Consider the following 27955-nt stretch of genomic DNA (forward strand, 5'->3'; position numbering starts at 1 on the left):
CTTACATTATCAATTAATTTATGTATGCTGGGAAGTTTAGGGAGCATATTATCAAATAATCTATGTATACTGGGAAACTTAGGGAGTATACGGAGCAGTCAAACGAATCGTTGAAGGGGAACCCTGGGAGGGAACAGGTACAGCCTGACCTTGGATAAGGGCCTGGAAGCGCTGAAATGAGGTGAAGCAGAACCAAGGAGCGGAGGGAGCATGCGTCGAGCGAGAAAGGGGAAAAGTTTAGCGGAGAGGAAGACTCCTTACTTCATCTGGACGACCACCTGGACGACCACCAGAGTGCGCCACGCATGTGCAAAGGGGAGGGGAGCTAATTAGAATGGAGTGCGAGGCTGCTGTTGCAACCTGTAATGAATATGTATACCTGACGCAATATTGTATGTATAAATAACGGCTGGGAAGTAACGGGACTTGAAGCCAGATTTGGGCACCTGCCCCGGCTTCCAGCACTGAATAAAGCACCTTCATATAATCACTTGGTGCTTATGTGGTTGCTACGCTAACAACCGGGCAGCCTTTCTAGGAGGGAGGTCCTCCAGCTGTCTATGGTCGCCCCTTGTGCTCTCTAGGAGGAAAGTCCTCCAGATCTCTATGGTTACGGGGTGGGCGCCCTAGGAAGAAGGTCCTCCAGATCTCTATGGTCACCCCTTGGGTTCCATTCGGCAGCCCTCCAGGTCTCTATGGTCACGAGGTGGGCTCTCTAGGAGTAAGGTCCTCCGGGACTCTGTGGTCACAGTGGAGACTCTCTAGGAGGGAGGTCCTCCAGGACTCTATGGTCACTGCATGACAAGTCAGGTCTCTATGGTCACGGGTTGACTAGGAAAAAGGTCCTCCAGGACTCTATGGTCACTGCATGACAAGTCCTCCAGGTCTCTATGGTCACGGGTTGGACTCTCTAGGAAAAAGGTCCTCCAGGACTCTATGGTCACGGGGAGGGCGTTCTAGGAAGGTCCTCCAGGACTCTACGGTGACTGCGTGGACTCTAGGAGGGAGGGCCTCCGGGACTCTATGGTCTTCCATTAAACCGTGCTAGAAGGGAGGTCCTCCAGCACTCTATGGTTTGAAGTCCTCCACCTCTCTATGGTTGCCAGCACGGCCCCACGTGCCCACGGGACACTCTAGCCCACCTCCCCAGTCTCTATGGCCCCGCAGCCCCTCTGGCCCTTCTTCCTCCCTCTCTATGGTCTCACCCCCCCCCCCCCAAGGAGGCCACACGCAGCCACGCCTACGGCTCCAAGCACTTTATTGGGGGGGGGGAGGGGCAGGGGGCGGGGCCACAGCACCCATCGGTCACCGGGGGGCACCCATGGGTGCTGGGGGACACCCATGGGTGTCATGGGGCACCCTGGGGTTCAACTGACGCCAACGCAAAGCCAACTGCGGTCCTCCAGGGTGGCGTTGACCAACCTCTAAGACCCAACGTTAGCCGTAGAGCACCCATTGATGGTTGGGGCGCACCCATGGGTGCTGGGGGTGGCCTTGGGGCACCCCACGATGTCAACAACCACCCATGGGTGCTCAAGGACCACTGTGGGCTTCATCTAACACAGGTACAAAGGGTTCTGTGGTCCTCCAGGGTAGCATTGACCAACCTCCAAAACCCAACGTTGACCAGAGAGCACCCAGGGATGGTCGGGGAGCACCCATGGGTGCTGGGGGTGGCCTTGGGGCACCCCACGACGTCAAGAAGCACCCACGGGTGCCCACGGTCTTCACCTAACGCACACACAAAGGGTTCCACGGTCCTCCAGGGTGGCGTTGACCAACCTCCAAGACCCAACGTTGACCGTAGAGCACCCAGGGATGGTCAGGGAGCACCCACAGATGGTTGGGGAGCACCCATGGGTGCTGTGGGTGGCTTTGGGGCACCCCAAGACGTCAAGAAGCACCCATGGGTGCCCACGGTCTTCACCTAACGCACACACAAAGGGTTCCACGGTCCTCCAGGGTGGCGTTGACCAACCTCCAAGACCCAACGTTGACCAGAGAGCACCCAGGAATGGTCGGGGAGCACCCATGGGTGCCGGGGGCGGGGGCCCGGGGGCTCAGCTGATGTAGACGCGGTGGAAGTCGTGGGCGCCGAAGGCGGCGTTGCACTTGGGGCACTTGCGCTGGCGCGTGTCGTAGCGGCTCTTGACACACTCGAAGCAGAAGACATGGAAGCACTTGGTGAGGACGGCGTCCTTCTTGCGGGCGTTGCAGCACGGGCACGTCAGGCGGGCCTGGGGGGGGGGGGGGGCGGGGCAAGATGGCCGTCAGCACCCCCGGGGCACCCGCGGGTGCTCCCGCCGCACCCAAAGGTCCTCCCGGGTCCAGGTGAGGTTCTCCAGACCCAGCCGCGGGTCTTCAGGTCCGTGCAAAGGGTTCTGCGTCCTAATCTGAGGTCCTCCAGCCCCACCCATGGGTGCTAGGACCCAACCCCAAGGTCCTCCAGCCCCACCCAAGGTCCTCCAGCACCACCCATGGGTGCTAGGACCCAACCCCAAGGTCCTCCAGCCCCACCCATGGGTGCTACGACCCAACCCCAAGGTCCTCCAGCCCCACCCAAGGTCCTCCAGCCCCACCCATGGGTGCTACAGACCCAACCCCAAGGTCCTCCAGCCCCACCCAAGGTCCTCCAGCACCACCCATGGGTGCTAGGACCCAACCCCAAGGTCCTCCAGCCCCACCCAAGGTCCTCCAGCCCCACCCATGGGTGCTAGGACCCAACCCCAAGGTCCTCCAGCCCCACCCAAGGTCCTCCAGCCCCAATGGGTGCTAGGACCCAACCCTAAGGTCCTCCAGCCCCACCCAAGGTGCTCCAGCCCCACCCATGGGTGCTACGACCCAACCCTAAGGTCCTCCAGCCCCACCCATGGGTGCTACAACTCAACCTGAAGGTCCTCCAGCGCCACCCAAGGTCCTCCAACCCCACCCATGGGTGCTGCAACTCAACCCCAAGGTCCTCCAGCCCCATCTAAGGTCCTCCAAGGTCACCCCATGAGGCTTCCAACCCCACCCAAGGTCTTCCAGCCCCACCCATGGGTGCTTCAACCCCAAGGTCCTCCAGCCCCACTTAAGGTCCTCCAGCCCCACCCAAAGCCCCCCAAGCCCACCCATGTACTACGACCCAACCCCAAGGTCCTCCAGCCCCATCTAAGGTCCTCCAAGATCACCCCAAGAGCCTTCCAACCCCACCCATGGGTGCTACGACCCACCCGTGGGTGCTACAACCCAACCCCAAGGTCTCTCAGCCCCACCCAAGTCCCTCCAACCTCCACCCAAGTCCTTCCAACCCCACCCATGGGTGCTACACCTCAACCCAAGGTCCTCCAGCCCCACTCAAGGTCCTCCAGCCCCAACCCAAAGCCCCCCAAGCCCACCCATGGGTGCTACGACCCAACCCCAAGGTCCTCCAGCCCCACCCATGGGTGCCCCAACCCATCCCCAAGGTCCTCCAGCCCCATCTACGTCCCTCCAACCTCCACCCAAGGTCCTCCCATCCCACCCATGCCCCTCCCCACCCCCCCCCCCCCCAGCACCCATGGGTGCTCCCGGCACAGCACCCGGTACTCCTTGATCTCCTCCTGGAGGATCTGGTCGGCGTCGGCGTACACCTCCACCTTCCGCTGCTTCTCCAGCTTCCGCCGCAGCCGCGACAGCTCCTCCTGTGGGGGGAGGGGGGGGGCTGACCCACGGCACCCATGGGTGCCCCCCGACCCCTACGGAGCCCATATGCCCCATAGGACCCTGACAGGCACCCCCAGAAGCCCAAATTTGCCACCTTCAGAGCCCCCCAGATCTCCTATAGGAAACTCCCCATAGGTCCCCCAGACCCCCCACAGGTCCCCCACACTCCCCTATAGGACCCCCAGACCCCCTATAGGCCCCCCCAGTCCCCCTACAGGTCCCCCCAGTCCCCCAGAGCCCCTATAGACCCCTGATAGGTCCCCCAGACCCTCTATAGGTCCCCATAGCCCCCCTATAGGTCCCTGTGGACCCCCTACAGGATCCTATGGGCCCTAGAGGCGCTGCTGTAGAGCCCCTATAGCACCCCACAGAACCCCTATGGGTCCCACAGACCCTTAAAGACCCCCCCGGAGTCCCTATAGGTGCCCGCAGACCCCTTATAGGGGCTCTTCAGGTCCCCCCAGAGCCACTGTAAGGTCATCCTGAGTCCCTATAGGGCCACACAGACCCCCCTAAAGGTCCTATAGGGTCTTGTAAGACCCCCATAGGGCTCCATAGCACCCATAGAGCCCCTTAACCTTTCCCCAAGCACCCTATAGCACCCATAGATAGATCCCTATAGGGTGCTGCGTGGCTCCTATAGAGCCCCATAGAAGCCCCCGGGCATGCTGTAGGGCTCCCACAGCACCCTATAGAGCCCCTTAACCCCCCACCCTGAGCTCCCTATAGTACCCCACACCACCCACGTGCCCCACCAGGACCCCTATAGGCCCATAAGGTGCTGTAGGGACCCTATAGAGTCCCATACAGCCCACTGAGCACCCCATACAGCCCCTTAACCCCCCCCTAAATAGCCTACATTGCCCCACAGCATCCATAGGATCCCCCAGGACCCCTACAGAGCCCACCTAAGTGCACCTATAAGTGCTATGCTACAGAGTGCCATAGCCTACAGGGAGCCTATAAGGTGCTATAGAGACCTATAGAGCTATACTATAGAAGACCTATAGGGTGCTATAGAGGGTCCATATAAAAGCCTACAGGGTGCTATAAGGCCATACACAGAAAACTTATAGGGTGCTATAGAGCCTACCTAAGATGCTACAGGAGATCTATAGGGGCTACAGACGATCTATAGAGTGGTATCAAATGCCTATAGGGTGCTATTAGTGGTCTATAGAACATTATAGAACTATAGGGTGCTATAGATAGTCTATAGGGTCCTACAGAATGCCTATTAGGTGCTATAGGTGGTCTATAAGATGCTACAGAAGACCTATAAGGTGCTATAGATGGTCTATAGGGTGCTATAGAAGACCTATGGGGGGGGGGCTACGGACCTACAGAATGCTACAGTAGACCTATAGGGTGCCATAGGAGACCTATAGGGTGCTATAGGAGACCTACAGATTGCCATAGGAGACCTATAGGGTGCCATAAGGGGCCCATAGGGTGCCATAAGGGGCCCACAGGGTGCCATAGGGTCTCTTGCACACCCCCCAGCCCCCCGTACCGGCCTCCCGGCCACCCCCGAGCCCCACCCCCCCCCACCCCCCCATAGATCCCATAGGCGCCCACCTGGGCCCTCTTGAGGCTGAGGGACTCCTTGTCCTTGGCCGCCCGGTTCTCGGCGGCGCAGGCCTGCAGCTCCCGCAGCCGGGCCTGGACGTGCTCCCCCTGCGCCCGCAGGTCCTCGGCCAGCTGCGCCGCCTCCACCGCCTGCGGGGGGGGGGGGGAGGGCACAGGGGAGGGTCACCGGGGTCCCAAGGGCCCCCAGGTCCCATAGGGTCGGGTTCCCTTGTGATGGGCCCCATAGGGTCAGGTCCCCTTGTCCTGGGCACCTGGGTTCTATAGGGTTGGGTCTCATAGGGTTGGGTCCCCTTGTGATGGACACCCAGGTCCCATAGGGTCGGGTCCCCTTGTCTTGGACCCTATAGGATTGGGTCCCCTTGTCCTGCGCACCCAGGTCCCATAGGGTTGGGTCCCATAGGGCCGGGTCCCCTTGTGGTGGGCAACCAGGTCCCATAGGGTCGGGTCCCATAGGGTTGGGTCCCTTTGTCCTGGGCACCCAGGTCCCATAGGGTTGGGTCCCCTTGTGGTGGGCACCCAGGTCCCATAGGGGCAGATCCCCTTGTCCCGGGTCCCATAGGGTCAGGTCCCCTCATCTTGCGCCCCATAGGGTCGGGTCTCCTTGGCCTGGGCACCCTGGTCTCATAGGGTTGGGTCCCCTTGTGCTGGGCCCCATAGGGCTGGGTCCCCTCATGATGGGCACCCAGGTCCCATAGGGTTGGGTCCCTTCATGATGGCCACCCATGTCCCCTACGTCATATAGGGTTGGGTGCCTTCATGATGGCCACCTGGGTCCCCTTCATGATGGCCACCCATGTCCCCTAGGTCCTATACGGTTGGGTCCCTTCATGATGGCCACTTGGCTCCCCTCATGATGGCCACCCACGTCCCTTGGGTCCAATAGGGTTGGGTCCCTTCATGATGGCCACTTGGGTCCCCTTGTGATGGCCACCCATGTCCCTTGGGTCCTATAGGGTTGGGTCCCCTCAGGTCCTATAGGGTTGGGTCCCTTCATGATGGCCACCCACATCCCCTAGATCCCATAGGGTTGGGTCCCTTCATGATGGCCACCTGGGTCTCCTCATGATGGCCACCCATGTCCCTTGGGTCCCATAGGGTTTGGTCCCTTCATGATGGCCACCCATGTCCCCTACGTCCTATAGGGTTGGGTCGCTTCATGATGGCCACTTGGGTCCCCTCGTGATGGCCACCCATGTCTCTTGGGTCCTATAGGGTTGGGTCCCTTCATGATGGCCACCTACATCCCCTAGGTCCTATAGGGTTGGGTCCCTTCATGATGGCCACCCATGTCCCCTAGGTCCTATAGGGTTGGGTTCCTTCTTGATGGCCACCTGGGTCCCCTCGTGATGGCCACCTACATCCCCTAGGTCCTATAGGGTTGGGTCCCTTCACGATGGCCACCCACATCCCTTGCGTCCCACAGGGCTGCGTCCCCTCGCTCCTCGCCACCTGGCTGTCCCCAACCCCCACCCCCGGGTCCCCAACCCCCACCCCCACCCCGGGGGGCCGCGTCCCCCCGTTCCCCTCCCGGGTCCTCACCTTCCTCTTGTTGAGCTCCAGGGCCTGCGAGCGCAGCGCCAGCTCCTTCTCCACCGAGGCCAGGCTGCTCTGCAGCACCCGCTCCTTCTCCTCCAGCTTCTGCACCACCAGCAGCTGCGCGTCCACCTGCCGGCGCACCGAGCCAGCACCGTGGGTGCCTCGCACCCACCCGGGGGCTCCTCCGCGCGTGGACCCTTGGGTGGCCTTCCACCACGGACGCTCGGGTGTCCCTCAGCCCTGATAGTTAGGTGTCCACCGCCTTGGACGCTTGGGTCTCCACCACCTTGGACACTTGGGTGTCCACTGCCTTGGACACTTGGGTGTCCACCGCCTTGGACCCGTAGGTGGCCTCAACCCAAACATCTGGGACCCCACAACCTCGGACACTTGGGTGTCCTCATCTCGGATATGTGGGTCTCCATCACCTTGGACACTTGGGTCTCCTCATCCCAAATACCAGGTTCTCCACCACCTTAGACCCTTGGGTGTCCTCCACCTTGGGCACTTGGGTCTCCTCCACCTCGGACACTTGGGTGTCCTCATCCCAAGCATTCGGATGTCCACCACCTTGGACCCTTGAGTGTCCTCCACCTTGGACCCTTGGGTGTCCTCAGCCCTGATATTTGGGTCTCTACGACCTTGGACACTTGGGTGTCCTCAGCCCAAACATCTCGGTCTCCACCCCCTTGAACACTTGGGTGTCCTCCACCTTGGACACCTGGATCCTCACCCCTGATATTTGGTTCTCCACCACCTCAGACCCTTGGGGGTCCTCATCCCAAGCATTTGGGTCCCCACCACCTCAGACCCCTGGGTCTCCACCATCTTCAGCGCTTGGGTGTCCTCAGCCCTGATATCTAGGTCTCCACCACCATAGACCCTTGGGCGTCCTCCACCTCGGACCCTTGGGTGTCCTCAGCCCTGATATTTGGGTCTCTACGACCTTGGACTCTTGGGTGTCCTCATCTCAGATATCTGGGTCTCCACCACCCTGGCCCCTTGGGTGTCCTCAGCCCAAACATCTGGGACCCCACCACCTTAGACGCTTGGGTGTCCTCCACCTCGGACACTTGGGTCTCCTCATCCCAAGCATTTGGGTGTCCACCACCTTGGACCCTTGGGTGTCCTCAACCCAAGCATCTGGGTCTCCACCACCATGGGTAATTGCATGTCCTCCACCTAAGACTCTTGGGTGTCCTCCTCCCAGACATCTGGGTCTCCACCACCTTGGACCCTTGGGCGTCCTCTACCTCGGACCCTTGGGTGTCCTCAGCCCTAACACCCGGGTCTCCACCACCTTGGACCCTTGGGCTTCCACCTTGGAGGCCCGGCTCCTCAACCCTAATATTTGGATATTTGGCTCTCCACCACCTCGGACCCTTGAGCTCCCGGAAGCTCCGGGTCCTCCTCCGCGCCAACGCCCCCCCCCCCCCCCCCGCCGGTCCTTCCCCCCCCCGCCCCTCCCCGTCCCCTACCTGCGCCTTGAGGGCGAGGACCTGCTCGGCCAGCTCGTCCTTCTCCTCGCGCAGCAGCTTGTGGATCTGGTTGGCCTTGATGCGCTCCGACATCAGCTTGAAGTTGGCGTCGTCCTTCTCGCGCAGCTGCTGCAGCAGCCGCAGGTTCTGCTCCTGCATGTCCTCGAAGGCCTGGCCCGTCACGTCCATCTCCGACAGCAGCGCCTCCTCCTCCTGCCCGGGGGGGGCGACAGGGCGGCCGCCGGGACGTCAGCGGACGGGCCCGTGACGTCAGCGGATGAGGCCCGCGACGGCACGGCCCCCGCGGCGCCGACGCCGGCGTTCCCTTCTCTACCGCACGCGCGGCCCCGACGCGCCGCCGACGTCACGAACCAGGCCCGTGACGTCATAAACCAGGCCCGTGACGTCACAAGCCGGGCCTATGACGTCACTGAAGGCACGCGTGAGGATATACAGCAGGCCTGTGACGTCATAAGCCCCGCCCGCCGGTCCCTATTGGAAACCCCTGCCCTCTTTCCCTATGCCCTTCCCTGTCCTCTAAGGCCCCGCCCCCTTCTAAAAGGCCCCGCCCCTTTCCTACAAGCCCCACCCACTCGTATAGGCCCCGCCCACCCCCTTTAGCCCCGCCCACCCCTTTAAGCCCCGCCCACAAGTGCCCCCGCCCCTCTAGGCCCCGCCCACCGCCCCCAAGCCCCGCCCACCGCCCCCAAGCCCCGCCCACCGCCCCCAAGCCCCGCCCACCGCCCCCAGCCCCGCCCACCTGCTTGGTGGCCGCCAGCTTGCGCTGCAGGTGCTCGATCTGCTCCTCGGCCTGGCGCAGGCGCCGCAGCGCCTCCTCGTCCGCCAGCTTCTTGCTCTCGCGCCGCTCCCGCTCCTCCAGCTCCCGCGCCCGGCCCCGCAGCTCCTCCGCCTGCCCGTTAACGCCTCGTTAATTCCTCGTTAAGGCCTAATTGCGTCTCGTTAAGGGGCCCCCCCCCGCCTCACCTCGGCCTTGCTCTTTCTCTCGGCCGCCATCAGCTGCACCTTGTCGCGCTGCTCCTTGGGCGCCGACTTGTACATGTCCAGCAGCAGCTTCATCTCCTTCTGGCTCTCCTGCGCCTTCCTGCTCGTTTGCATATCATTAGCATACGTTAGGTCCATTTGCATATCGTTTGCATAGCCTACGTTACGGCAGGGTTCCCTAAAGAGCGTCAAAACTGCCCCCAGTAGCACCAAAACTGACACCAAAACCCCAAAAACTGACACCAAAAAAAACAAAAACTGACACTAAAACCCCCAAAACTGATGTCAAAATCCCAAAAACTGACACCAAAAAAAACAAAAATTACACCCCCAAAACTGACACCAAAACCCCCAAAACTGATACCAAAACCTCCCCATATCCCGCTCCAGACCACCAATACCCCACTGACAACCCCCCCAAATCCACCCAAAACCCCCATAACGCCCCCCAAAAAAACCCCAATACCCCCCAAATTGCCCCCCCAGGCACCCCAAAACCTCAACAGCCCCCCAGATTTCCCCCCGGCCCCCAAAACCGCCCCCCACCACCCCCATAACCCCCTATATACCACTGATACCCCACTGACAGCCCCCAAAATCCCCCCAAAACCCCAATAACGCCCTTGTAACCCCCCCAAAAAAAACCAGATACCCCACAAATCACCCCCCCAGCCCCCCCAAACCTCAATAACCCCCCAAATTGCCCCCAATCCCCCAAAACCCCCAAAATCCCACTCCAGACCTCCGATACCCCGCTGACAGCCCCCCCAAATCCCCCCAAAACCCCCATAACCCCCCCAAAAAAAACCCCGCCACCCCCCCAAATCACCCCCCCAAGGGACCCCCCCTCACTTGAGCTCGCCCCGCAGCTGCTTGAGCACCTCCGAGTCCTTCTTCTTGGGCTCGTCGGGGGGCCCCTTGGGGCGTTCCCGCTCCCGCTCCCGCGCCCGCTCCCGCTCGGGACCCCCCCGGGACGCCCCGGGGCGGGGGAGGGGGGCGGGGGGGGGCTCCTTGACGCGGGGCGGGGGAGGGGGCTGCGGAGGGGGAGGGGCGGGGGTGGGGGCGGGAGCGGGGGGCTCCTCCTCCTCGGCCGGCCGCCGGGGCGGGGGGGTCGCCTCGACGGGGGCGGGTGTTGTGGCCGCCGGGGCCCCCTCCCGCTTGGGTTCTGGGGGGGCGGGGCCTGGTGGGGCCCCGCCCTCTTCTTCTTTAACGGGGGCGGGGCCTGGGGTGGCTCCGCCCCCTCCGGGAGGGGGCTCCTCTGGGGGGGCGGAGGGGGCAGAGGTGGAGGCAGATGGGGGAGGGGGAGGAGGCGGGGCGGGGCCCGCGGGGGGCGGGGCGCCGCTGGCTTGGAGGCGGAGCTGGGGGAGAGGGGAGGAGTCAGTGAGAACCACGCCCACACAAAAAGGTGGCGTGGCCCTTTTAAGAAGCAGCGGTGGGCCCACCCCGCTCCCTGTGGCAAAGCCTTTTTAAGACAACCCCCCCCCGTGTCTATTTTAAGGAGCTCCGCCCACTTCTTAAAGGGGCAGTCCCCAGGTTTTAAGTGGGCCCACCCCACCAACCAGCGACGTTGCCCTTTTAAGGCCACACCCATTAACAAGGCCCCTCCCCCTTAAAGCAGGCTCCTCCCATCACCATTCCTTCAATGGGGCCCACCCACCAGTCAATGGCATTGCCCTTTTAAGACCCCACCCCCACCCTTAAGCCCCACCCCCTTTGTACAACCCCACCCAATCCCAGGCCCCGCCCCTTCCCTGTAACTCCTCCCTTCTTAAAGGGGCAATGCTCTCCTTCCACCAACCACTAGGGTGGGCCCCACCGGTGCTGCTTTAAGGCCCCGCCCCCTTCCGCCAGCCACCCAATCCCCTCCCAGGGGCTGGCCACACCCCCCCAGCCTCACCCCACCCCCTTAAAGGGGCAATGCTCTCCTTCCACCAACCACTAGGGTGGGGCCCACCAGCGCTGCTTTAAGGCCCACCCCCTTCCGCCAGCCACCCAATCCCCTCTCAGGGGCTGGCCACACCCCCCCAGCCCCACCCCACCCCCTTAAAGGGGCAACGCCACACCACCACCAAAGGGACAGCAGTGGGGCGCTGCCTTGCCCCGAGCCCCACCCTGCTAAGCCCCACCCCCACTCAGGCCCCGCCCCCTTTAGGCCCCGCCCACCTTGTTGATCTCGGCCTGCACCTCCCGCAGCTTGCGCTTGTAGCGCTGCACGTCGCCCTTCAGCTGGTGGTTGTGGTTCTGCAGGCTGCTGATCAGGTGGCGCATCTCGCGGTTGATGGGGCCTGGGGGGGCGGGGACCCCAAAAAGTTTCAGGGGGGGGTGCGGGGGGGGGACCCCAAACCCCCCCCCCTCCCCCTCTTGGTGTTGGGCGGGGTCATAGAGAGCGGGCAAAGAGGGACCAGAACGTCTCTATGGGTGGTGGGACCATGGAGAAGGTGGAGGACCAACCCAAAGAGGCCTCCAACCGCCATGTTGGTGTTGGGTGGGGTCATAGAGAGCACGGGAAGAGGGACCAGAGCGTCTCTACGGGTGGTGGGAGCATGGAGAGGGTGGAGGACCAACCCAAAGAGGCCTCCAACCGCCATGTTGGTGTTGGGCGGGGTCATAGAGAGGAGACGAAGAGGGCCCAGAGCGTCCCGGGGCCGCGCCGCGGGCCTCACCCGCCTGCTCGTTGGCCGCCAGGTTCTGCTCGAACTCGATGCGCAGCATCTCGTACTCCTTGCGCACCTGGGCCAGCGTGTCCTCCAGCTGGATGACCTCCGTCCGCAGCCGCTTCTGCACCCCCAGCTCGTCGCTCTGCGAGGGGGGGGGCGAGGAGGATGAGGGGGACGAGGAAGGACGTGGAGGACACGGGGAGGGACAAGGAGGGAACATGGAGGGACGAGGAAGGATGTGGAGGACATGGAGGATGGAGGGATGAGGAGGACACGAGGAGGACGCAGATGATACGGAGGGCGCGGAGGAGGGAGGGAACGTGGAGGGCGCGGAGGAGGGAGGGAACGTGGAGGGCGCGGAGGAGGGAGGGAACGTGGAGGGCGCGGAGGAGGGAGGAGGACACAAAGGACGTGGAGGATGTAGAGAACATGGAAGACGTGAACATGGAGGATGGGAAGGGATGAGGAGAACATCGGGAATATGGAGGACGTGGAGGACACGGAGGGACACGGAGGATATGGAGGATGGAGGGAACATGGAGGACGTGGAAGGATGGGGAGGACACGGAACATGGAGGACGTGGAGGACACGGAGCACATGGAGGGAGGAGGAGGACGCAGGGGACACGGGAGACGTGAAGGACACGGGGAGACATGAGGGACATGGAGGACGTTGAGGGATGAAGACACGGAGGACACGGAGGACATGGAGGACGCAGGGAACATGGAGGACAAGGAGGACACAGAGGACACGGAGGACGTGGGGGACACGTGATGAGGGACACGAGGCCCTGCGACCCCCCCCAACACCCCAAGCCCAACCTCCGCGTCCTCCATGTGATGGCAGCGGCCATCTTGGATGGCCAACAGTTGGGTGCCGTGACGCCCCATGCCCCCTAGGACCTTCAGACTCCCCCCCCCAAGAACATTTTGGGACCACCAAGGACCTTCAGAACCCCCCCGAGAACATCTTGGGGCCACCAAAAACAACCCCCACGGTCCCAGTATGATGGAGGCGGCCATCTTGGATGGCCAACAGTTGGGTGCCATGACACCCCCCGCCCCCCAGGACCTTCAGAACCCCCCCAATAACATTTTGGGACCACCCAGGACCTTCAGAACCCAAGAACATCTTGGGGCCACCAAAACCAACCCCCATGGTCCCCGTATGACCGAGGCGGCCATCTTGGATGGCCAACGGTTGGGTGCCATGACGCCCCGTGTCCTTCAGAACCCCCTGAGAACACCTTGGGGCCCCCAAGGACCTTCAGAACCCCCCCCAAGAACATCTTGGGGCCACCAAAACCAACCCCCACGGTCCCAGTATGATGGAGGCGGCCATCTTGGATGGCCAACACTTGGGTGCCATGACACCCCCCGCCCCCCAGGACCTTCAGACCCCCCCCAATAACATTTTGGGACCACCCAGGACCTTCAGAACCCCTCTGAGAACATCTTGGGGCCACCAAAACCAACCCCCACGTTCCCCGTATGACGCAGGCGGCCATCTTGGATGGCCAAAACTCATCCGCCGCACCAACCCACACCCCCCCAGGACCTAGCGGACGTCCCCGAGAAGCCCGGAGGGCAGCTGGGGACGCCGTGGGGACACCCCGGGGACGCGCCCCCTCACCTCCATGTGCTCGATGTGGCGCAGGTGGCTGTTCTTGGTGGCCAGGAGGAGGGCGCGGGCCTCGTCCAGCTGCGTCTTCACCTGTAGGCTCTCGTGGTAGAGCAGGGAGAACTGGGACTGCAGCACCTTGTACTCCAGCGTCTCCTTCACCGCCTCCTCCGGCAGCGAGCGCAGGGCCACCTGTGTGGGGGGGCGGTGGGGTCCAGACGTGTCCCCAAAATGTCCCCTCCTCCCTCCCAGCTCGCCCCGGGGCACTGGGGTCCCACCAGGCTCCTCGAGGCCGCTGGGGCCTCCGTACCCCTCGTGGGGGTGACGGCCCCAAGTCCCCACAGGGCTTTTTGTCCCCTGCGTTGTCACCGCCCGTCATGTCCCCAGCGTGCACGATGTCCCCAGCGTGCACGATGTCCCCAGCGTGCACGATGTCCCCAGCGTTCCAACATCCATGACGCCCTCAAGGTTCATGACATCCCCAACGTCCTCCAACTTTTACGATGTCCCCAACATTTATGACGTCCCCAACATTCGCCACGTCCCCAACATCCCCAACACCTACGATGTCCCCAACATTCACATCTCCAACAGTTAGGTGTCCCCAACGGTCACCACGTCCCCAATGTTCATGACATCCCCAAAATCTGCCACGTCCCCAACACTCCAACGTTCACGACGTCCCCAACATCTACGACGTCCCCAACATTCACCATGTCCCCAACATTCGCCATGTGACATTCACGACGTCCCCAGTACCTACAATGTCCCCAACGCCCACCATGTCCCCGAGGTTCCAGCATTCCCAACGTCCCCAGTGTCCCCAGTATCTGTGATGTCCCCAGCATTCGCAACGCCCCCAATATTTACTATGTCCCCAACGCTCGTGATGTCCCCCGTATCTACAACAACCCCAACCGTTCACGATGTCCCCAACGTTCCCCATGTCCCCAACGTTCCCCATGTCCCCAGCGTTTGCCCCGTCCCCAACGTTCCCCATGTCCCCGGAGTTCCAACATCCACCATTTCCCCAATATTTACAATGTCCCCAATATTTACGATGTCCCCACCGTTCGTCCTGTCCCCAACGTTGACGTCCCCAACGTTGACGTCCCCAACGCTGACGACACCCCCGATATTTACGATGTCCCCAACGTTCACGACGTCCTTGAGGTCCTCCAGCACCTCCCACCCCCCTGCTACCCCGCATATCCCCGTGTCCCCAACTCCCCCCCCGGTGTCCCAACGCCCCCCAGCTGTCCCCAATGCCCCCCTCCCGGTGTCACCTTGAGGCGCTCGTGGCCCCGCACGGCCTGCTGGAGCTCCTGCTGCAGCTTCTCCAGCTCGGCCATGCGGCTGTTGGCCAGCTCCTGGTTCCCCTCCAGCTCCGCGTTCAGCATCTCAAACTGGGGGGGGGGGGGGCCCAAAAGCGGAGGAGTCACCCCCAAACCCAACAATCCCACCCCTTAAGGGCCCCAAACCCGGCCCAGGGTCCCCCAACCCACCTCAAGATCTCACCAACCCCACCAAGATCCCCCATGAGATCCTCAAGGTCCCCCAAATCCACCCCAAACCCTCCAAGAGCTCCTCAAGGCCCCCCAGAACCCTCCAAGAGCCCCTCAGGGTCTCCCAGAACCCCTCAAGATCCCCCCCAAACCCTCTAAGAGCTCCTCAGGGCACCCCGAATCCTCCCCAAACCCTTGGAAAGCCCCTCAGGGTCCCCCCAACCCCTTCAGGATCCCCAAATCCCCTCAAAATCCCCCCCAAATCCTCCAAGAGCCCCTCAAGGCCCCCCAAAACCCTCCAAGAGCCCCTCAGGGTCCCCCCAACACCTTCAGCATCCCCCAAAACCCCCTCAAGGTCCCCCCAAAACCCTCCAAGAGCCCCTCAGGGTCCCCCAAAACGCCTCAAGATCCCACCAACCCCCCCCCCAAGATCCCCCATGAGCTCCTCAGGGCTCCCCAAATCCCCCCCAAACCCTCCGAGAGCTCCTCAGGGCACCCCAAAACCCCTCGAGATTCCCCCCCCAAACCCTCCAAGAGCCCCTCAGGGTCCCCCCAACCCCCTCAGGGCCCCCCAAAACCCTTCGAGCCCCCCCCCAGACCCCCCAAACTCCCCGTCCCCCCCTCACCTTCTGCATGCTGAGTGTGATCTGTCCCCCCTGGAAGCCCCCGGAGCTGCCGGAGCCGTAGGAGCCCGAGGTGAGCTGGGGAGGGACAAGGGGACGTTGGGGACACCGAGGGGACGCTGGGGACACCGAGGGGACGTTGGGGACACCGAGGGGACGTTGGGGACACCCGGAGGTGCTGGGGACCCCAAAAACAGCAGGGGCGAGAAGTGGCAAGAGGGGACCCAAGTGGAGACCCCAAATGACGTGGAGGGACCCCGGTGGCACAGAGGGACCCAAGGGCGGCAGAGGGACCCCGAGGGACATGTGGGTGACACGGGGGGGGGCCTCAAGTGACATCGTGGGACACAAGTGATGTAGAGCGACCCCAAGTGACGTCACGAGACCCAAGTGACGTCATGAAACCCAAGTGACGTCATGAGACAGGAGAACCTCAAGTGATATGACGTGACCCAAGTGACGTAGAACGGCCCCAAGTGACATGGGGGGGACACCGGGGGGACCTCAAGTGACATCAGGAGACCCGCATGGCCCCAAGGGACATGGGAGGACCTCAGGTGACATCACGAGACCCAAATGACCCCAAGTGACGTCACAAGACCCAAATGACCCTAAGGGACATGGGATGACCTCAAGGAACGCGAGGCGACCCAAGTGATGTAGAGCGGCCCCAAGTGACATCACGAGACCAAGGTGACCCCAAGTGACGTCACAAGACCTACGTGACCCCAAGTGACATGGGAGGACCTCAAGTGACATCACGAGACCCAAATGACCCCAAGTGATGTCACAAGACCCAATGGACGCCAAGGGACATGGAAAAACCCCAAGGAACGCGATGCGACCCAAGTGACGTAGAACGACCCCAAGTGACATCACAAGACTCAGGTGACATCACAAGACCCAAGGAAACCCAAGTGACGTCACAAGGGACACGGGGGGACACTGGGGGACCTCAAGTGACATCAGGAGACCCACGTGACCCCAAGTGACGTCACAAGACCCAAGGGACGCCAAGGGACATGGGAGGACCTCAAGGAACGCGACGTGACCCAAGTGACGTAGAGCGACCCCAGCTGACGTCACGAGACCAAAGTGACCCCAAGTGACGTCACAAGGCCCAAGTGACATCACAAGGGACACGGGGGGACACTGGGGGACCTCAGGCGACATCACGAGACCCAAACGACCCCGAGGGACATGGGAGGACCTCAAGGAACGCGACGCGACCCAAGTCCCGTAGAGCGACCCCAAGGGACACGGGGGGGGACCCGAAGCACGTGGGGTCCACGGGGGCCACCGAGGGGTCCGGGGTTGGGGGGGGGGGGGGGTGACCAAGGGGACGTCGGGGACGCGGTGGCACCTGCTCGAGCGCCTCGGCCAGGTGGCGGTCCAGGCGCCCCTCGCGCTTGCGGAGCTTGGCGCTGTCCCACTGCAGCCCCTCCACCGTGGTGCCCATCTCCAGCACCTTGGTCTCGGCCGACGTCGCCTTGTCCTGCAGCTCCGCCAGCTGGGGGGGGGGCGGGGACAGCGGTCACGTGACCCCCGGCGGGGTTGGTGACGTCATCCCGTTGGGAGATGACGTCATCCCATGGGGACATCGATGGTGTCACCCCGTGGGGACGCAACGTCATCCCGTGGGGACGCCGGTGACGTCATCCCGTTGGGAGATGACGTCATCCATGGGGACGTTGGTGACGTCATCCCATGGGGAGATGACATCATCCCATGGGGACATCGGTGACGTCATCCCGTTGGGAGATGACGTCATCCACGGGGACACTGGTGACGTCATCCCGTTGGGAGGTGACGTCATCCCATGGGGACATCGATGGTGTCACCCCGTGGGGACATCGGTGACGTCATCCCAATGGGAGATGACGTCATCCATGGGGACACTGGTGACGTCATCCCGTTGGGAGATGACATCATCCCATGGGGACATCGATGGTGTCATCCCATAGGGGCATTGGTGACGTCATCCCGTTGGGAGATGACGTCATCCCGTGGGGACATCAATGGTGTCACCCCATGGGGACGTTGGTGACGTCATCCCATTGGGAGGTGACGTCATCCATGGGGACGCCAGTGACGTCATCCCGTTGGGAGATGACATCATCCCATGGGGACGTTGGTGACGTCATCCCGTTGGGAGATGACGTCATCCCATGGGGACATCGATGGTGTCACCCCGTGGGGACATTGGTGACGTCATCCCAATGGGAGATGACGTCATCCACGGGGACACTGGTGACGTCATCCCATGGGGACATCGATGGTGTCACCCCGTGGGGACATCGGTGACGTCATCCCAATGGGAGATGACGTCATCCATGGGGACACTGGTGACGTCATCCTGTTGGGAGATGACATCATCCCATGGGGACATCGATGGTGTCATCCCATAGGGGCATTGGTGACGTCATCCCGTTGGGAGATGACGTCATCCCATGGGGACATCCATGGTGTCACCCCCGTGGGGACGTTGGTGACGTCATCCCAATGGGAGATGACGTCATCCATGGGGACACTGGTGATGTCATCCCGTTGGGAGATGACGTCATCCCATTGGAAGATGACATCATCCCAATGGGAGATGACATCATCCCAATGGGAGATGACATCATCCCAATGGGAGATGACATCATCCCAACGGGGACACCGATGGTGTCAACCCATGGGGACGCAACGTCATCCCGTGGGGACGCTGGTGACGTCATCCCATGGGGAGATGACATCATCCCGTGGGAACACTGGTGATGTCATCCCGTTGGGAGACGACGTCATGCACGGGGACGCCGGTGACGTCATCCCGTTGGGAGATGACGTCATCCCATGGGGACGTCGATGACGTCATTCCATTGGGAGGTGACATCATCCCATGGGGACATTGGTGACGTCACCCCGTTGGGAGGTGACGTCATCCCCTTGGAGATGACGTCATCCACGGGGACGCTGGTGACGTCACCCCACCAGTTGCTCCCAATCCCGTCCAGCTCCTCCCAGTTGTCCCCTACACCCCTCCCAGCTCCTCCCAGTTGCTCCCAGTTGTCCCCCACGCCCCCTCCGGCTCTTCCCAGTTGCTCCCAGTGTCTTCCGAGCGCCTCCCAGTCATTCCCAGTTACCTATTCGCTCCGCTGGTTACCTCCAGTTCCACTCCCCAGTTGCTCCTAGGTCCATCCCAGTGGCCCCAGTTCCCTCCCAGTGCCTCCCAGCGACCCCCAGTCCCCTCCCAGCGACCCCCAGTCCCCTCCTGTACCATCCCAGAGCTCCCAGTACCTCCCAGTGCCCCTCCAGTGCCTCACTCCTCCTTCCCGATACTTCCCCATGCCCTCCCAGTGCTCCCAGTGCTCCCAGTTCCCTCCCAGCTCCCTCCCAGTGCTCCCCAGTCCCCTCCCAGCTGTTCCCAGTGTCTCATAATCCACTCCCAGTGTCTCCCAGTGCCCCCCAGTTCCCTCTCAGTCCTCTCCCAGTGCTTCCCAACTCCCTCCCAGTGCTCCCCAGTCCCCTCCCTAGTGCCTCGTAATCCACTCCCAGTGCCCCCCAGTTACACCCAGTGCCCCCCAGTTCCCTCCCAGCTTCTCCTAGTGCCTCATAATCCATTCCCAGTGCCCCCCAGTTGCTCCCAGTGCCCCCCCAGTTGCTCCCAGTGCCTCCCAATTCCCTCCCAGCTTCTCCTAGTGCCTCATAAGCCACTCCCAGTGCCCCCCAGTTGCTCCCAGTGCCCCCCCAATTGCCTCCCAGCTTCTCCTAGTGCCTCATAATCCACTCCCAGTGCCCCCCAGTTGCTCCCAGTGCCCTCCCAGTGCCCTCCCAGTGCCCTCCCAGTGCCCCCCAGTGCCTCCCAACTCCCTCCCAGCTTTTCCTAGTGCCTCATAAGCCACTCCCAGTGCCCCCCAGTCGCTCCCAGTGCCACCCCAGTGCCTCCCAACTCCCTCCCAGCTTCTCCTAGTGCCTCATAATCCACTCCCAGTGCCCCCCAGTTGCTCCCAGTGCCCTCCCAGTTGTCCCCCAGTGCCCTCCCAACTCCCTCCCAGTGCCTCATAAACCACTCCTAGTGCCCCCCAGTTGCTCCCAGTGCCCCTCCAGTTGCTCCCAGCGCCTCCCAACTCCCTCCCAGCTTCTCCTAGCGCATCATAATCCACTCCCAGCGCCCCCCGTTTGCTCCCAGTGCCCTCCCAGTTGCCTCCCAACTCCCTCCCAGCTTCTCCTAGTGCCTCATAATCCACTCCCAGTGCCCCCCAGTCGCTCCCAGTGCCCCCCCAGTCGCTCCCAGTGCCCCCCCAGTTGCCCCCCAGGGCCCTCCCAACTCCCTCCCAGCTTCTCCTAGTGCCTCATAAACCACTCCCATCGCCCCCCAGTTGCTCCCAGTGCCTCCCAGTCGCTCCCAGTGCCCCCCAGTTCCCTCCCAGTGCCCCCCAGTTCCCTCCCAGCTTTTCCTAGTGCCTCATAATCCACTCCCAGCGCCCCCCAGTCGCTCCCAGCGCCCCCCAGTCGCTCCCAGCGCCCCCCCAGTCGCTCCCAGTACCTCCAGCGAGACGCGGTGGTGCTTCTCCTGCAGCTGCAGGGCCAGGTCCTGCAGGCGCCGGTGCTCCCGCAGCAGCTCCCGCAGCAGCGCCCGGCCCGGCTCCCCCAGCTCCGCTGCAGGACGGCGCTGTCAGGGGGCCCCAAACCCCCCCCCCAAATCCCCCCAAAACCCCTCCAGGGACCCCCTCAAATCCTGACCAGCCCCCCCGGAGCCCCCAGATCCCTCCAGGACTCCCCCAGCAGCCCCCCCAGTCCCCCCCAAACCCCCCGATTCACGCCCAGGACATCCCCCGATGCCCCCCAAACCCCCCCCAGGACCCCCAAACTGCACCCAGGACCCCCAACCCCCCCCCCCAGGACCCCCCAGGGACCCCCCCAAATCCTGACCAGCCCCCCCAGAACCCCCAAATCCCTCCAGGACTCCCCCAGCAGCCCCCCTAAACCCCCCCATTCACCCCCAGTACATACCCCAATGCCCCCCAAAACCCCCCCAAATCCCCCCAGGACCCCCCAACCCCCCCCCAAATCCCCCCCAGGCCCCCCAAAACCCCCCCAAAATCCCCCCCTGGGACCCCCAAAACCTTACCACCCTCCCCAGAGCCCCCAAATCCCTCCAGGACTCCCCCAGCAGCCCCCCTAAACCCCCTGATTCACTCCCAGTACATCCCCAATGCCCCCCAAAACCCCCCAGGACCACCAAACCCCCCCCAAATCCCCCCCAAGCCCTCCAGGACCCCCCCAAATCCTTACCAGCCCCCCTGGAGCCCCCAAATCCTTCCAGGACTCCCCCAGCAGCCCCCCTAAACCCCCCGATTCACTCCCAGTACATCCCCCAATGCTCCCAAACCCCCCCCTAGGACCCCCAAAACCCCCCCAGGACCCCCAAAACCCCCCAGGACCCCCCAAATCCCCGCAACCCCCCCCCAGGGACCCCCACGGACCCCCCCAAATCCTGACCAGCCCCCCCAGAACCCCCAAATCCCTCCAGAACTCCCCCAGCAGCCCCCCCAGTCCCCCCCAAACCCCCCGATTCACTCCCAGGACATCCCCCAATGCCCCCCAAAACCCCCCAAATCCCCCCAGGACCCCCCAAACCCCCCCAGGACCCCCAACCCCCCCCCCAGGACCCCCAAAAACCCCCCAGGACCCCCATCTCCCACCCAAATCCCCCCAGGGACCCCCCCAAATCCTGACCAGCCCCCAGAACCCCCAAATCCCTCCAGGACTCCCCCAGCAGCCCCCCTAAACCCCCTGATTCACTCCCAGTACATCCCCCAGTGCCCCCAAACCCCCCAATGCTCCAGGAAACCCCCCCAAATCCCCCCCCAGACCCCCCAAACCCCCAGGACCCCCCGGCCTTACCCCTGGCGGCCAGGCGCGCCCCCAGCTCCTGGGTGCGGCGGTGGGCCCCCGCCAGCCCCTCCACCAGGCGGGCGACGGCGGCGGGGGCGAAGGCGAGGCGGGGGCGCAGGCGCAGCTCCCCTCCTCGGGGCCGCTGCGGCTCAGCGCCGCCACGAAGGCGGCCGCCGGCCCCCAGTTTCGGGGCGCCCCGAAGACGACGACGACCCCCCCGCAACGCCCGGAGGGGCCGAGGAGGAGGAGGGGGGGGGGGGAGGGGGCGGCGGAGGGGCCGGGGGAGGAGGGGGAGGGGGCGCCGGGGGCGCCCCAGGGCTCTGCGGAAGGGAAGGGGGGGGGAAAATGGGGGTGAGGGACCCCCCCGAAACGCGGCAAGAGGCCCCCAAAACCCCACTGACCCCCCCAATAACCCACTGACCCCCCAAATCCCATTAATCCCCCCCAAAACCCCATTAACCCCCCCCCAAACCCCACTGAGCGCCCCCCAAATCCCATTAACCCCCCCCAAAATCCCCATTAACCCCCCAAAACCCACCCACAGCCCCCCCAAATCCCCCCAAACCCCTCGTTGACCCCCCCAGCCCCCAAATGCCCCCAGACACTTAAGTGACCCCAAACCCCCCCAAATTCACCTTACAGCCCCCCAAACCGCCCCAAAGCCCCCCAACCCCCCAGAGCCCCCCCAAATTCCCCAAACTGCCCCAGGACCCCCCAAGACCCCTCCCCGAATTGCCCCGGGGCCCCCAAAAGCTCCGCCCTGCCCCCAAGACCCCCCCAAACTGCCCCCAAGACCCCCAATACCCCCAAAACTGCCCCAAGACCCCCAAACCACCCCAGAGCCCCCCAAAATGCCCCAGAGCCCCCAAAGATCCCCAAACTGCCCCAGAATTCCCCAAGACCCCCCAAAACCGCCCCAAGACCCCCCCTACCCCAAACCGCCCCAATCACCCCCAAACCCCCCAAATCACCCCAAACCCCCCAAATCACCCCCCAAACCCCCCAAGACCCCCGCAAACCACCCCAGAGCCCCCCAAGACCCCCCCAAACTACCCCAGAGCTCCCCCAAAGCCCCCCAACCCCCAAACCACCCCATAGCCCCCCAAATCACCCCAAAACCACCCCAAAGCCCCCCAACCGACCCCAAACCACCCCAAAGCCCCCCAAATCACCCCAAAACCCCCCCAAAGCCCCCAAATCACCCCAAACGCCCCCAACCCTCCAAAGCCCCCCAAACCCCAAACCACCCCAAAGCCCCCAAACCCCCCCAACACCCCCCCCGACTCACCCCACCCCTCCTGTCGGTCCCCTCGTTTCCCCGGGGGCGCCGGGGGGGGCTCGGCCCCCTCCGCCCGGGGCTCGGGGGGTCCGGGGGCGGGGGGGGCGGCGCCGTCGCCCTCGTGGCGCCGCAGCAGCGCCTGCACCTCGGCGTCCAGCTGGGGGGGGTAGAAGGGGGGTCAGGGCACCCCAAAATCCAGGGGGATCCCGTATGGGGGGGGCCCGGATCGTTTTGGGGGTGTTTGGGGGCTTTTAGGGCATTTGGGGGTTTTTTAGGCATTCTGGGGCTTTTTGGGGCGTTTTGGGGGCTTTTAAAGCGCCCTGGGCCTCCAAACCACTTTTAGGGTGGTTTTAGGGTAATTTTGGGTCCCCCAACAGCTTTTTTGGGGGGCTGAAGATTTCCACTTGTCCCCAAACCCTTTTTGGGGCGTTTTGGGGTTTTTAGGGCATTTTGGGGCTTTTGAGCATCCCAGGACGATTCAGGAACCCCAAACCGCTTTTAGGGTGGTTTTAGGGCGATTTTGGGGCCCCCAACAGCTTTTGGGGGGGGGGCTGAAGATTTCCGTGTGTCCCCAAACCCATTTTAGGGCATTTTGGGGCGTTTTGGGGGCTTTTTGAGCATCCCAGAACGATTCAGGGACCCCAAGCCACTTTTAGGGTGGTTTAGGGCAATTTTGGGGCCCCCAACAACTTTTTTTGGGGGGGCTAAAGATTTCCACGTGTCCCCAAACCCATTTTGGGGCTTTTTGGGGCGTTTTTAGCACCTCAGATCTGCTCACTTGAACCCAAAACCACCCCGGAAACGCCTCAAAAGGAATTTGGGGCTTTAAAGTGGGATTTTGGGGGATCCGGGGCCAGATTTTGGGGTTCCCCAAAAGCTCATAGGATTTTCTGAAAGCCTCAAAAACCCCCTAACGGCTCCCTAAAATATTAAAATTATTTTTTGGGGCCTTTTTAGCTATTTTTACCCCATCATTACCAATCCAATATGAAATTAAAAATACCCTAAAAGCAGATTAAAACCCTACAAATAAATTTGGGGGTAAAAAGGGCAATTTTAGGGCTCCCTGACACCTTTTAGATGTCTCCTGCCTTACTCCTGGTGTTCCCAAGAGCGATTTTGGGGCGCTTTTGACCCTTTTGAGCCGGTTTTGGGACACGACACCCACTTTTGGGCCCTGTGGGACCCTTTTGGGGCCAAATCAGAGCCTTTTTGGGTCTGACACCCACTTTTGAGGCCCCATGGCACCCTTTTGGGGTCTTGGAGTCCCCTTTTGGGGCCAAATCAGAGCCTTTTGGGGCCACATCAGAGCCTTTTGGGGTCTGACACCTTCTTTGAGGCCCGACACCCATTTTTAGGGCCCTGTCAGGCACTTTTGGGGTTCAACACTCACTTTTGAGGCCCTATGGGACCTTTTAGGGGCCCCGTGAGACCCTTTTGGGGCCTGACACCCCTTTTTAAGGCCCTGTGGGACCGTTTTCGGGGCCCGCCACCCCCTTTTGGAGCCCCACGAGACCTTTTCAGGACCCCGTGAGACTCTTTTGGGGTCTGCCACCCTTTTGGGGCCCGACACCCCATTTTAAGGCCCCAGGGGACTGTTTTTGGGGCCCACCACCCCCTTTTAAGGCCCCGTGGGACCGTTTTGGGGCCCGCCACCCCCTTTTGGAGCCCCTGCGAGACCCTTTCGGGACCCTGTGAGACCTTTTTGGGGCCCAACACCCCTTTTTAAGGCCCCATGGGACCATTTTTGGGGCCTGCCACCCCTTTTGGAGCCCAACACCCCATTTTAAGGCCCCAGGGGACTCTTTTGGGGCCCAACACCCCATTTTAAGGCCCCGTGGGACCGTTTTGGGGCCTGCCACCCCTTTTGGAGCCCCGCGAGACCCTTTCGGGGCCCGATACCCCGTTTTAAGGCCCCGTGGGACCGTTTTGGGGCCCAACACCTGCTTTTGGAGCCCCACGAAACCCTTTCGGGACCCCGTGAGACCCTTTTGGGGCTCACCGCCCCCTTTCGGGACCCCGTAGACCCTTTTCGGGACCTGACACCCCTTTTAAGGCCCCAGGGGACCATTTTTGGGGCCTGCCACCCCCTTTTGGAGCCCCACGGGACCCTTTCGGGACCCCATGGGACCCTTTTGAGTCCCAATACCCCCTTTTAAGGCCCCGTGGGGCCGTTTTGGGGCCCAACACCCCCCTTCGGGACCCCATGAGACCCTTTCGGGACCCCGTGAGACCCTTTTGGGGTCTGCCACCCCTTTTGGGGCCCGACACCCCATTTTAAGGCCCCGTGGGACCGTTTTGGGGCCCGCCACCTCCTTTTGGAGCCCCGCGAGACCCTTTTGGGACCCCGCGAGACCCTTTTGGGGTCTCAGGGCCCCTTGTGGGGTTCAGGGTCCCCTTTTTGGGGTTTTGGGGCCCCTTTTTGGGGCCGGCCGCACCTGCCCCCAGTAGCGGTTGACCAGCAGCAGCGTGGCGTCGTCGGTGGCCTGGCGCTTCTCCAGCTTCTCGATGCGCTCGCGCAGCTCGTCCTCGCACGCCTGCCGCTGCTCCAGCCGCTCGGCCAGCTTCTTGTTCTTGAACTGCAGCACCTTCAGGTCCATCTCCTCCTGTGGGGGGGTAATTAGCCCGGGCGTTAATTAACGAGAGGGTTAACGAGCGGTCGGGGTAGCTTCGTTAATCGCTGCGGGGGGGGAATGGGGGGATATGGGGCGGGGAAAGGGGGTTGGGGAGGGGAAAAGGGGGGGAAGCGAGGGGAAAAGGGGGAGTGGGGGGGTAGTTAGTTGGTTAATTAATTAATTAGGAGGTTAATAAGTGATTGGGGAGGTTAATCAAGAACTGGAGGGGGAACTGGGAGGATATGGGGTGGGAAAAAGGGTTGAGGAGGGGAAAAGGGGTGAAAAGCGAGGGGAGAGGGGATAAAGGAGGGGGTAAAGGGGGGGAGTGGGGGGCTGGTTAATTAGTTAATTAATTAATGAGAAGGTTAATAAGTGACTGGGTAGGTTAATTAATAATTGGGGGGAAATTGGGGGGATATGGGGTGGGGAAAGGGGGTTGGGGAAGGGAAAAGGGGGTGGAAAGGGAGGGGAGAGGGGATAAAGGGAGGGAGTAAAGAGCGGGAGTGGGGGGTTGGTTAATTAGTTAATTAATTAATTAGGAGGTTAATAAGTGATTGGGTAGGTTAATTAATAATTGGGGTGGAAATTGGGGGGGATATGGGGTGGGGAAAGGGGGTTGGGGAAGGGAAAAGGGGTGGAAAGGGAGGGGAGAGGGGGTGAAGGGGGGGTAAAGAGTGGGAGTGGGGGGGTTGGTTAATTAATTAGGAGGTTAATAAGTGATTGGGTAGGTTAATTAATAATTGGGGGGGAATTGGGGGGATATGGGGTGGGGAAGGGGGGTTGGGGAGGGAAAAGGGGTGGGAAGGGAGGAGGAAAAGGAGTAAAGGGGGGAGTGGGGGTTAATTAATTAGCTAATTAATTAATGAGAAGGTTAATAAGTGATTGGGTAGGTTAATTAATAATTAGGGAGGAAATTGGGGGGATATGGGGTGGGGAAAGGGGATCGGGGAAGGGAAAAGGGGTGGGAAGGGAGGGGAGAGGGGCTGGGGGGGAAGGGGGGGTAAAGGGGGGAGTGTGGAGTTACTGAATTAGTTAATTAATTAATGAGAGAATTAATAAGCGATTGAGTAGGTTAATTAATAATTGGGGCGGAACCCGGGGGATATGGGGTGGGGAAGGAGGGTTGGGGAGGGGAAAGGGGTGGGAAGGGAGGTGGAGAGGGGGTAAAGGGGGGGGACTGGGGGTTAATTAATTAATTAAGGAATCCTAATTGGGGAAGGGAAACAAGAACAAATAGGAGGAATTAATTAAGGGGGAAGCTAATGGGGGGGAAACCAATTAAGGGGGAACCAAAATGGGGGGGAACCAATTGGAGGGGGGGGGGTCAAAGTTTCCGGGGGGGCCCTTTGGGGGTCGGACCGAGGCCGCTGGGGGCCGCCATTATGGGAAGGGGGGGGTCTGGGGGGGGGGGAGGGGGTAAATAAGGGGAATTTTGGGCAAAAAAGGGGGAAAATGGTAAAATTATGGGGTTTGGTGGGGGAGGGACAGGGAAGGGGGTTCGGGGGGGCTCTGAGGGACCCGGGGGGGGGTTGGAGGGCGGGGGGGGCACGGAGAGATAGGGGAGAGGGTAAATAAGGGGATTTTGGGGTAAAAAAGGAGGAAAATGGTAAAATTATGGGGTTTAATGGAGGAAGGGGGGGAAAGGTGGAAGAAGGGGGGGGGTTGAAGGCCAAGGGGGGTCCCGGAGAGATGGGGGAGGGGCTAAATAAGGGGATTTTAGGGTAAAAAAGGGGGAAATAAGTAAAATTATAGGGTTTAACGGAGGGAGGGGTGAAAAGGGGGGAAGAGGGGGGGTTAAAGGCCAAGGGGGGACCCGGAGAGATGGGGGAGGGGCGAAGTAAGGGGATTTTGGGGTAAAAAAGGGGGGAAAACGGTAAAATTAGGGGGTTTTATGGGGAAGGGGGGGGTTTCGGGGGCCCCGGACTCACGGTGGAGGAGATGCCGCCGAGGCGCAGCGGCTCGATGAGGGTGGTGGGCGGCTGCTCCTCGCGGGGGGGGGGGCGGCGGCGGGGGGGGCCGCTTCTCCGGGGGCCCCCCTCCGCCGGCCCCGCCGGGCTCCGCCGCTCCCCGCTTGGCCCCGGCGCCCGACATGGCCTCGGGGGGGGCCGGGTTTTGGGGTGGTTTCGGGTCTTTTTCGGGGTGTTTTTAGTTGGTTTTTTTTTTTTTAAGGGGGGGGGGGGGGGGGCGCGGAGCTCCCTCAGCAGCCGCCGCCGCCGCCTCCCCCGGGCTGGGCCGCGGCGCTGTGCGCATGCGCCGCCCGCCTCACGGCGCAGCCCCGCCCCGCGCGCATGCGCGGAAGGAAGGGGGGGCGGTCGCCGCGGTAACGGAGCGAGAGGGGCGGGGCCTGTCGCTATGGTAACGGACGGGGAGGGGAGGGGGAGCGGTTGCCGTGGTAACGGAGTGAGGGGCGGGGCGCGGCGCTTAAAGGGGCCGCGTCCCGCTGTGGGGACCCTTGGGGGGGCCCCAAACCCCCCCCCAGGGACCC

The 27955-nt window shown here is 62.4% G+C and overlaps 1 protein-coding gene across 1 annotated transcript; it reads right to left on the reverse strand.

The window, feature by feature from the left end:
- Positions 1–1241: 1241 nt before the first annotated feature.
- On the reverse strand, positions 1242–27532 carry RNF40 (ring finger protein 40). The gene is made up of 19 exons (XM_066984447.1): positions 27399–27532; positions 25294–25461; positions 22870–23012; positions 21586–21896; positions 20225–20337; positions 17060–17206; positions 15700–15774; positions 14855–14974; positions 13581–13760; positions 11954–12089; positions 11454–11575; positions 10143–10648; positions 9273–9390; positions 9049–9198; positions 8289–8501; positions 6814–6939; positions 5263–5403; positions 3561–3662; positions 1242–2237 (listed from the first exon to the last, which is right to left on the reverse strand). Exons 2-19 carry the CDS (start codon positions 25453–25455, stop codon positions 2061–2063), a joined length of 3042 nt encoding a protein of 1013 aa, XP_066840548.1. The 5' UTR covers positions 25456–25461; positions 27399–27532; the 3' UTR covers positions 1242–2060.
- Between the last annotated feature and the right edge of the window lie 423 nt (positions 27533–27955).

The sequence above is a fragment of the Anser cygnoides genome, chromosome 28 (assembly GCF_040182565.1).
Source record: "Anser cygnoides isolate HZ-2024a breed goose chromosome 28, Taihu_goose_T2T_genome, whole genome shotgun sequence".
Lineage (NCBI taxonomy): Eukaryota > Metazoa > Chordata > Aves > Anseriformes > Anatidae > Anser > Anser cygnoides.